General features: G+C 37.4%; 1 protein-coding gene across 1 annotated transcript in view; it reads right to left on the bottom strand.

Moving 5' to 3' along the window:
• Positions 1-241: 241 nt before the first annotated feature.
• LOC144634437 (uncharacterized) overlaps positions 242-11,699 on the bottom strand; it is a 55,070-nt gene continuing 43,612 nt past the window's right edge. Inside the window, exons 13-16 of the mRNA XM_078493388.1 lie at positions 10,990-11,115; positions 6,318-7,871; positions 2,540-2,945; positions 242-1,014 (exon numbers count right to left, since the gene is read on the bottom strand). Of these exons, the coding sequence (XP_078349514.1) occupies positions 909-1,014; positions 2,540-2,945; positions 6,318-7,871; positions 10,990-11,115 (2,192 nt within the window). The 3' untranslated portion in view covers positions 242-908. The remainder of the gene's footprint in view (positions 1,015-2,539; positions 2,946-6,317; positions 7,872-10,989; positions 11,116-11,699) is intronic.

The raw sequence follows: 11,699 nt of genomic DNA, 5'->3' as shown, positions 1-11,699 counted from the left end.
TTTTAAACATATTTCAACGTTGGTACACTCGGTAAATATTATATATACGTTTTCTAGCTTCCGCCTTACGCGAACGTACGTTAACAAAACAAACAAGCAAAATGTGACTAGAATATCATGATAAGGAATAAATATCTTAATATAACGATGGCCGGGTTGTTAGAAATATAAATATTAACTAAAATGGTTAATAGATTTATTTTGTCATTATTCGTTTGCGTCCAAAATGATAATGAAACAAAAGAACGATAAATAGAAATTACATTGTTAGCCCGACCATATAGTCGTCAACAATAAGGTAAGTAAATACAATACTGCCGAATACATGCAGTATAACTGATGTTGGAGCTTGTAAATATTAGGCGCAAATGTTGAGGAGTAGTCATTTTCAGCGTCAAAAAATGAAATTTAAAGGGGCAGTATCATGAGCATCACTTCGAAAAGTCAAAAGTCAAAAGAAAAAATTTAAATTAATGGAAACCTAAATAAAATGGTCTAGCTTTGTCAAAATGGCTATAACAGTCAACTAAAGTAACAAAATAGGTATTATCATGAGTTATACAGGCATGAGATTTCAAACAAAATTTTCAAACGTCTGGCAGACGTATTTAACTGTTTGTAGTCTTTACAGAAAAGTTCCTAGGTCATGTGGTTCGCTAACTGAAGTATTTGATCTTTATGAGGAGCTTTCGTCGTGTTTTGTTTTATATAGTGGAATGAAGATGTACAATTCTAGTAATACAATTTTTGCTTCTAAAATACTATTTCTAAATCGCATTCCTTTAAATAGTGTACTGTTACATTGCCATGTTGAACCTAACTCAATACTAAAAAAGGAACTAGTGATATAAGAGAGTAAATATAATTTGAATTCCAGACACTGATCACGCACACGTCTGTGATAGCAGTCACTTGTTCACCGTCTCAGCCTCATTTGCAGTGTTCACATTCTTCTTCGTTGATACAGCAATCTCTTTCTCAACTGATGGCTTTTCTTGTTCAGAGCGCCCAGGTCTAAAAATGAACAATTGTGATATTTTTAAGAGTCCTAGGGTCAGTAGTGAACAAAACTAGTTCTACCTTTGGATCGATGCTATTTAATTTGTATTTGGTAAAACGTTTATTTTACAAGTACTGAGATTTACTCATTAAATAAAACATAAATAAATCACTTTATTTAAGTGTCAGTGTATTTAGCACTGCTGTGCTTATTGGGGACACTGTCAATAAATAAACAAATATTATAAATCAAACAATATCTTGTTAAAAAATCCAAACTGGCAGGAGGCTAAACAGTTGGCTATTTACAAAGCGTGGAGAAGTTAAATTCGGGACGACGGAACACAAATCGATCTAGTGGCAGGGAGGAGGATTTGAACCCGGGGCCTCTGGATTACAAGTCCAGCGCCCAAACCACAGGCCACGACGCCTCCTGATGAAAAGAACCTGTAATAAAAATCGTCTCTCTTTAAAGACCAAAGATATGGTAGTGAAAAAATCGTATGTTATAAATATAACCGTTATAACTACACTGAACATTATTTTTTTGTTATGCATACCTCCCACGGCCTACAGCTGTAATTAATTTTTTCCTCTCAAATTGGTAATATTTCAGCACAGGTAGCCCAAGCTCCTAAAGGAGCCGTCAACATATAGACCACATATGACATTGCGTAATAACGTTATTATAAGGGTTTGTATGGGAATTTACCGATCGTAAAAAATAATTCAAAATAGAGGAAAAATATCCAATAAAATCGACTTACCTATCCTCTTCTATGCATATGTTGTGTTTCTATGCCGTTTGGGGGCGATTTGAAGCCATTTCAGTGGGTTTTAGGTTCGCTGGTTTTCTCTCTATATGAAACCAGCGAACCTAAAACCCACTGAAATGGCTTCAAATCGCCCCCAAACGGCATAGAAACACAACATATGCATAGAAGAGGATAGGTAAGTCGATTTTATTGGATATTTTCCCTCTATTTTGAATTATTTTTTACGATCGGTAAATTCCCATACAAACCCTTATAATAACGTTATTACGCAATGTCATATGTGGTCTATATGTTGACGGCTCCTTTAGGAGCTTGGGCTACCTGTGATTTCAGTTCTCATATAATAAAAACTTACTTCATGGTTAGTTCGCTTGTACAATTTTTATTCTCTTGCTGTGAAGAATAACGAACTCACTCGCTCGCTACGCTCGCTCGTTCGTTCTGTTCTCGCGGAAACTGTCGAATTTGAAATATTCACTATGCAATGTATTGTGATGTGATGTGACGTCAAGCCATTTAGAAAGCATATTGATGTGTTGACTGCAAGTAATGTATCTTAAGCAACGTACTGTAATGCACTTCTATTAACTAAAAGGAACACTTCCCAATGGGAAAGAAAGATGCTCAAATTTAATAATTACACTGAAAAAAAAAATGGAAAAGATTGTAATATAATTTTAAAAACGTTTCGTTTATACGTTTCTAAGATGTAATACCTGTGATATAGCTACCTTAAAATTCTTGTAAGTGCCCTTTATACTTACGGGTATCTTTTATGATTGCCCACAAATGACTCTTGCACCTCGATCAGCCTGGCTGAAAGCGTAGATAGTTCTGTTTGTGTCTTTTGATCACATTTTGTTTTGCTGAACTTAGCGACTTTACAGTTTCGTCTCTTCAACCCATTTGGATTATCATCGCCATGATCTCCTTCACCGCCACTAAGTTCGACACTCAATGCCCCACTATCATTCACAGCAGTGGCAATAGTAGGCTGTTCGAATTCTCCTGTTTGTAGCTGGGTGTTAAGGACGTTCGTGCCAGCCATACCACGAATTTCTCCTTGCAAGTCGTTAAGAGGGAGAAGTAAAGCCAGACAGCAAGAAAAGGACCAATGTGGATTTTTGCGCCATTCCTGGATGTACTGATACAAGAACACTAAGTATTGAACTAAAAGAAGAAAATACGTTAAGTTTTTATTATGTCAAACACTGATCGTCCTAATAACATCTACATTAAGGTGGCCCGACGGTATTTTTTGGAGCGGACTTGCTCTTTTCTGAATCGAAACTTGGGCATGAAAACTTTAACCGATTCCTCCCATTTTTTTGCAATCGAAATAACAAATGTACAAGTTTAGTAAAGCTTTAAATTCAAGGACGAACAAAACAAACGATCACGAGATAGTGGCACTTTAAAAAATATATTTTTCTCAATAAAAAACGCGAATTCGTTTTCTAAAACACTAAGATAGACTTTTTTTCTTATTAATATCAATAAGTTCAAATTATCCAAGATTTTATGTGAGAAAGTGCCAACGAAATCGGCTCTCCAGACATTGCTGCACAGTTGACAGTCGAATTTTCGATTCAAAATATCGTGCTTGTGTATTTCGTCAGTTGTTACAGTAATGCTAAGATCGCTCCAGTTGTTTGAAAGCTTAATACCAGCTAAAAAGATTGGAAACTCCTAGCAAAATTTATAAGCAAATAAAGAGGAACATATTTATGGTACGTTAATTTTGAATTATATAATACTCGTGAATTTTTTTAATCTACCGGGTTTTTGTGGTTTCAGCGAAGCGTGATACTTACTATGCCAATTGGTGTATAAGTGAGTCGGTGATTTTGTTATTCGTGTACATAATCAAAACACAGTAAAACACAACAGACTCGGTTTGTTTTTTTTCAACGTGGCGTTTTATACAGCTTTATACTGAAGTAAATCCTGCATGTTCACGTGGACTATAGAAATACCAACACTTGTTTTACTGCACGAATAGGCTGCCGACATTCGGCATTTCTCGTTGGAATCGTTTCTGTGTTAATAAGATCTCGAACGTTCCAATTGTTTCTCGATATGGCTGCGAAATTCGCCAGTGCATCAGCGGGAACAGTTACCTTTAAATAACCAACCGAACCAACCAAACCAAAAAAGCCATTTAAATGCTACTGCGCGTGCTACAATTCAGTAATTGAAGCAAACAGCAAGACTTGCGTTGGGTGGCCAAACGGTGAGAAGCTTGCGTTGACTTGCGTGCAAATTTGATCCCGACCAAAGCGAACGCAAGCCATCGCAAGTCAACGCAAGTGCACGCAAGTCTTGGCCAAACGGAGACGCAAGTGGATGCAAGTTGAAAACTTGCGTTGACTTGCGTATCCGTTTGGCCAGGCCTTTACAGTGTAAAAGTCTTTAAGATAGGTCATCTGCAATATTTCAAGTTTATTCTTGCTTTCAGAAGAGCGGTATAGCAGCCAAAATATCTTTAGTGACATAAAAAATAGCATTATTTTGCTTAATTTTTAAAAATTGCTTCGTCCCTCGCGTTAATTGTATTTATTTAGAGAAACTCTCCCTCCGATTCGCGTTAATTAAAGTCGCGTTAATTTCAAAGATCTTAATTTAGCGGAGCGTTAATTTCCTATAATAAGGTAAACCGGTGCCTGAAACGAATTGCGGTCGTTTTGCCCGATCTCAAAGTCGATTCGCCCGGACCAAGAGTCGATTCTCCCAGACTACGAGTCGATTCGCGCAGACTTATAAAATCCTTGTTAATCAAGTATGTTTTGTTGGCTTACCTTAAACAAACATATAGCATTAAACGTTTCTTAATTTTAGGCGATGCCAGTTAATCGTTGAGTTCCATTTATCACGCGTTTATTGTAAACAAATGCTGCCTGGATACATCTATTTATCACGCCGCCTATAGACACTTTTATTTATTACGCGTTTCTTGCAAACAAACTGATTAAACTGTTCTGATTAACATATCCAAACTAAGACGGTTATATTTACTACAGACACCAAAAATTGAATACGAATAACGGTTGTATCTAAGAACAGAGTTTGTTTGCAAGAAACGCGTCATAAATCGAAGTGTCTATAGGCGGCGTGATAAATAGATGTATCCATGGGCAGCATTTGTTTATAATAAACGCGTAATAAATTGAACTCAACGATTCATCGCCATAGATTAGGAAACGTTAAATACTATTTGTTTGTTTAAGGTAAGCCAACAAAACATGACTCTTGGTCCGGGCGAATCGACTTTTTCTTCGGGCGAATCGACTCTGAGATCGGGAGAAACGTCTTCCGGCGAATGAGACATCGGGCGAAACGACCTGATACTGCTGAAATCGCATATACTCCCGCGAGTGTTTTTGTTTTTTTTCTTCTATTTTTTGAATCAGATATCCATCATATATACCATTTGCCTTACTAGTTTCGTGTGTGCAGTCTCGGTGAAAGTCGTCGAATTTGGCTTGTCAGAAAAGCCACTTCTCTTCTTACATTTAGAAGCGCTTTGGAAATTTTGGTGTTCCAGTAAGTTATTTAAACTTCAAACTTATTCAAGACTATTTAGGACCTGGAAATGAACATGCCACGGATCGTCAGCTGAGCTCTGTATGTTTGCATTTCATTTGGCAGATATAAATTTAGCCTATCATTGTTAATCCTTTTGCCACCTCCTCCACTGAATTGTTTAAAGTATCGCAATTTTTTGAATTATATTGTCCACTTTTCTGTCGAGCGGTGGCTTTCGTTGACAGATCCCCAATCATCGTTGCGCTTAGACATTCATTGCAAAGTGAAATGCAATACAAAGCTCAGCTGCAGTTTTATCACCGATCCGTGGCATGTTCATTTCCAGGTGCTTAATAATCTTGAGAATGTTATCTACCAATCAAGGGTCTAAAACAAAGAGCCGAAAAAAGCGAAGGAGAGCAATTAGCACCACTGAGGAAAAACTGGCTTTGTCATTTTTTTAAGTAAAAAAGCTACTGCTAACTTGCGATATTCAAGGAGCAATCAACTAAATATTAAATCAAGAAATCATTTCGGAGCTACAAGGCAAGTATTTTTTTTATCTTTTAAAGTGTATATGACAGATATTTACTAATTATTTGCTTGATCGAATTTACATGGATCCAGATGTGAACATCGAAAACAAATAGAAATAATTTTCTACACTGTTTTGTAGCCATGCTATGGCTATTCGTGCCCTGACGTCAAAACGGAAAAGATTTGTTCCAGACATAATTTGGACGAAAATATTTGTCGAAATACACATTCTCAGTTCAGATCACAATTCCGTTCTGTTTGTTTGGTTACATTCTCGAAGACGTTCTTATTTGAATACATGCGTCCTCTAGTCCCAGATCCTCACTTTGTGCGGTTTTGGACCCATCCCAGAATGGAATTGCTAGACGGCTTAAACGTGGTAATAGAAAACACTTTTGATTTTTTTCGATGCTCCAGTCAAATGCTGATCAAGCAAATAAAAAATAAACCATCTTACATATGCACTCTGACGGTTCTTACCAACAATAAGGCCAATCACCAAAGCATTGGCTCCAACTATCAATATCTTCATGATCACTGCGTCTGTGTATCGGTCGATCGGGTTTGGTATATTCTCCGCTGGAATTCTACTCACAGCTCCAATACCCAAGTTGACAACAGTAACGGCGAGAGAAGTTGACATCAACCTGTTCTCGAAGGCATCTTGTATGGGCTTGAACCAACAGAAAAGCATTCCGTACATACCAGCGACGACCCATGCCAAGCCAATGTAGGATCTGCTCTCTTGTCCCACGAGAATAAGACCAGACGTAATGATTACTTTACGAGACATTTCAACCAGTTCCCAGTACCATGAACGTGCTTTGTAGTTTTCAAAGAGAAACCTCAATCCTGTGATCATTTCTGTGCTTCTACCTATCTCACTGTCCGAGGAGGTTGATAGCAATCTGCGTTTCCTCCAAAGGGCGATAAATGAGGCAACAGGTAAGGTAAGGATGTATGCAGTCGAGATGTATGCCACGATAAGCAGTTGGTTGAACTTTGGCCCTTGGCATCGTATGCTGTTATCTGCTTTGAGGTACTCGTTACACAAATCTTCTTTGTCATCTCTACAAAGTTTCCAGCAAGTGAAAGGCATGACACTAGCTGTTTTGGAACACGTGCTCAAATAGGTGACAAACATGAAGAAAAACAAGTTTCTGTACACAAGCTCTTTTGCCTGTGAGATTCTTTTTGACTTTTCCTTGTCACCCAGGCTTCGATGTCTTGATATGATCAACTTACGCACACCGTAAACGACTCCAGAAACTGCAATGACCGCGATATTTATTGACATAATCAGACAGAGTTCTCCAAAGACATCCACGTGCAATCCCGGGAAGAGGCAGTGTGCAGGTGTTATCTGAAGTAAATTCATCTGGAGTATGCCTGAATATTTGGCGATAACTTCCAGGGAACCTGGCCATTTGATGTAAGAGAACGCTTCCACTAAGCCATTGGTAACCTGATAAAAGCCGATTACGATCTTAAGTTTGGAGAAAAACATATCTATTAGGAATCGTCCTCGGTACTTTTTGTCAGTATTTCTTTTGGACTTCCACACCAAAAGGGCAACGATGATCAGTAAAATGGCGGCAATGATCGACAACTGTCCCGCTATCAACTTCTTTGATGGACATTGTGTGCACGTGTGCTGCTGCTTATAGTATCCTGAACTACAAACTCCGCACACTGAACCTTCGTACCCATTCTCACAGGGTGAATCCAATCCACCCTTACAAGATTCTTCAACTTGGCATCTGTAAGGCATTGGAATCGGATAAGGAAATTGTATGGAAAATTCATCCAACGCAGGCGAGGATGCCAAGAGATTTTTAATAAAATCTCTGTATCGCTGTTTGTATGTGTCATTACGCCATTGCCACCAGTAACCAGTTTTCAAAGAAGCATAATCATCTTGGCATAACAGTCCACCTTGTCCACATTTCTGACATTCGGCGAACATATTGGTTCGATAAAAACCTTCCAAGCACTGACAAGCGCGATACCCAGCAAAAAAGTCTGTTTCTGTTCCTGTTGATGAATCAGTTAAAGTAGTGTTAAGGTTGCCACACTAAACTTTTACACGTTGACTATTAGTTCCAGTAGTAGAGCATTTTGAACATTTGTTAGAGCAGTGCGATTTGGGAAAGACACAACAGAGGAATAACGCTATTCTATGCGTGCGAGCTGTAAAAGTTTTGAACAGTTTACGTGTAAATAGTTTCGTAGAACCAATACTTTTGACAAAATATAAATCAAAAAAACAGGAAAGAAATCTTTAACCCTTTTTTTTTCTCTCTCTCGTTTTTTTTTGTCGTGTTAAAAATGTTCTATTTTAGCGAACTGCACGGGAGATTTTAAAAAAAATGTGCCCAAGAGTAAAGCAGACAGAATCAGTTAGCAGGTGATACAGCTCAAATTGCTGGACATCACGAGTTAATAATTAGGTTAAAATAGTCAATTACCTTCAAGGTATAGGACCACATGCAAGAATGCCCAGTTTTCACCAATTTATGTATATGACAACTAGCTGACTCAGTTCCACAAGAAAAAAAAACTTCTAAAAATAAAGCTTACTGGGTTATATTCTATGGTTATTACAATCAAAGAACAATTATTTATTTAAACCGCCAGATTTGATATCTGCTCTTCACCCGGTCCTAAGGTACACGTTTCGTTCTGTTTTTAATAGCCAAATATCTACAATGAGCAACAACTAACAAGCAATATTCTTTTATGGGTTATGTGAGTCATCATTAAACTTCACAAAAATGTCAAAAATGTTTATGAACTATATAAACGTGACTTACTAATTTCTGGCCAAGTCATCAAAATTCGCCGAAACACAAAAGCCGATTATTTCTTTTGACTTAAACACAATATTGGCACGGAATAGCTATTCAAAAACTCATTAATAATTCATAAAGAAAATACAAAAGAAATTAATGTTTAATGAGTGTCTTTATATCTGATAAAGACACGGCTCAACTTTGCGTCGAATTTTCTAGGCCAAAATAACCCAACATCTAAATTTTAGTTCAAAAATGAGTTGATCTACATCAGAAGATTTTAAAGCCGGCGTTCAATAAATTGGCAGTTCCTGTTTTATCAAGTTTAAAACACTCGGCTGCGCCTCGTGTTTTAAACTTGATAAAACACTGCTGCTCATTTATTAAACATTACTTAATTAATCATTTTGTCTTTAATTTGTGAAGTTCTGTTCGCCGAAGCCAAGAAAGTATTACTGAACATCATAATGATATGGGAAAATCTCATTTGCATTTACTTTCAACACACTTAATGAATATACGCGACTACAAAAACTAGTTTCGTCAGAAGACCTCGTCAGTTGGTAGCCATATGCTGTTAAGAATTTTAAATTTCAGACGACTTCATATAACATTGCACAAAGAATAACCCTAGTATCTGGGCAACCGTAACGCTATATAAATCAAAATTCAAAAATAATAGCTAACAAGATCTAAAATAACAACAAGAATAGTAGTAAACATAGCAGTTACTTAAAACAAAATACAAAATATATCCAAAGAATAGGAAATCAGAGTTCAGAGTTCAGTTTCTATTGTGCAATAAAATACAAAGGAATGCTTGCAGCTCTTGAATTTCATGATTCGATAACGATTAAAATATTGGAACAAAACAGAAAGTGAGGCATTCTTTTTGGAACATTTTCAGAGCTCTATGTACTTATTTTATTCTTTGCACCAAAAGGGGACAATTATTTTGGGGGAGTCGGTTAATCAAGGTGGCGTTTATTTCAAAAACAAATCATTGGAAAATGTGTCATAAATATTTTGTTTTCCTACTCCATTTAATTATAACAGAATCACATGCCATCCAGTTCACTGAGCCCAGGCTGGTGTCTGCCTAGTTTTTTTTTAATACCCTCTCAGAGCTTGAGTTATTCCTTAGCCAGTTGGTCATAAAAAGTGGAGGTAAAAAATGAGGGAGCGAGTTTTCAAGGGAGGTAGTAGGGGTGAGGAATGATTATTTCAGAGAGGCAATTATTTCAAATATTTTCAGGTTATATTTTCATCGTACACCGTGGAAAGAAGACCTTGATCAAGTACTAGTGATGTGGCCAGCTGTTTTACCACCAATTGTGCACCAAAAACTGTAAGAATGTAAAAACGCAGTCTATATTCAAAATGGACGGGTGTGTCGTTGGTCACTGACGTTTTGACAACCTAAACGAAGGTCACCAAAGTTATGTTATCAATTATTTTGGGCAATACTCATAAAGTTATTGCTATTTATTTTTTCAAGCATCTTAGCGATACTGGATCTGGAATATCTGAATTTGACCAGGCTCTAATAACGCGGCTAATTTTCCAGTGCAGTTCATGTTAGCAAGACTATCAATTTAAGCCTGGTTCTTATATAATTGCCCCGATCTTTTCTATCGCCTCTGTCACTTCAAAAAGGTTTACTTGCGATCGGGGCGATTATAGGAGAACATTGCAATCGTTAGCAATCGTCTGCGGCCATTGGCGCGATCACGATCGCTTGGATCGCCCGTGTTCTATCCTTCTAGCTTCTTTCTTCGCCGTAAAACTGCAATAACTGAGAAGATAGGAGGCCTTGAGTTTTGCTCTTTCATTGAAGGCTGCCATTGTGCTGGATCTATGGCTTACATGATTGTTTTTCGTAGGTCTTTGCTCATACCAGGCGATCGGGACGATCATATGAGAATCCCGATCGCTACCAATCGCTACGATCGCCAACAATCGTCTTAGTATTTGCAAACGATCGATGCAATAGAAACGATCGGGGCGATCATAGGAGAACCAACCTTTATTTTCAATAAGACTGAGAGAATTAAAATTCATGCAGAGCAAACAGATTATTCTCCACTCTCAGCTTACGGAAGTTCACCGATTGACTCAACATTAAATGCATGCGTATACAATTAAAGATTTTGCGGCACTATGTTTTTAGTTTTCTATTCTTAACAAATATTTGTTGCAAAGAAACGAAAACAAAAAACATTTGTAGGCTTTTGTCGGTCCGTATCGAGTAAACTCTGCCTTTACTGTCTCGAAAGGCGTATACTCAAGACCTCGGACAATTTTTTTCATTTCGATACAGATCTCCTGCCGCCAATAATATGTACCCACGAGGTTGTTACCTTCAGGACAAGTTTTGCAATCTAGGACTGATTTTCCTGGTGTTTGGTCATATAGAACATAAGAACCATTTGGACATCTCTTGCAGCCTTCGCCCACGTGAGCCAGAGTGTCAGAATAAAAACCACCTGAGAAAATAAAAGTTTCATTTTATTATAAACTTTCGCTGAGCAATAAATTATTCGGAAAAAAAGATTTTGATATCCAAAGGGCAAAAGCTAAAGCTGCGACCTTGATTATTCTGATTATTCTAACTGACGTCATCTAATAATTGTTAGTTTAAGTTGTGAGATACCAGCTGCGCACTTCGCAGAGACTTCGATTGCACATCAGGCACAGTTTGTTCAATACACTTATCTTACTCGCGATATCTTATAAAAACGTCCTAGCCTCTGCTACTTTTGAGGATTTATTTGTTTTCCCACAACTTAGCTATCATGTGTTGCCTTTGTATTCAATGGTTGCAAATGCGTTACTCGCCATGTTAATACTAATAGTCACAGAACCATGCTTTCTCATGACAAGTTACACTGGGCATTCAACGATCTCTATACAAACGACTTTCGGAGTATAGATAGACAAAAAGACAGACAGATGGACAGAAGACATATAGAGACAGACAGACAGACAGGCGGACAATCATACCTTAAAAGATGGAGGAATAGATTCAGTAAACTATCTAACAAATAAATTATCGTTATAGAGTCCATGT

The sequence above is a fragment of the Oculina patagonica genome, chromosome 13 (assembly GCF_052425735.1).
Source record: "Oculina patagonica isolate OP01 chromosome 13, crgOcupat, whole genome shotgun sequence".
NCBI classification, from domain to species: domain Eukaryota; kingdom Metazoa; phylum Cnidaria; class Anthozoa; order Scleractinia; family Oculinidae; genus Oculina; species Oculina patagonica.
Note: the sequence above shows the minus strand (reverse complement) of the source record. Positions and strands in the feature narration are given on the sequence as shown.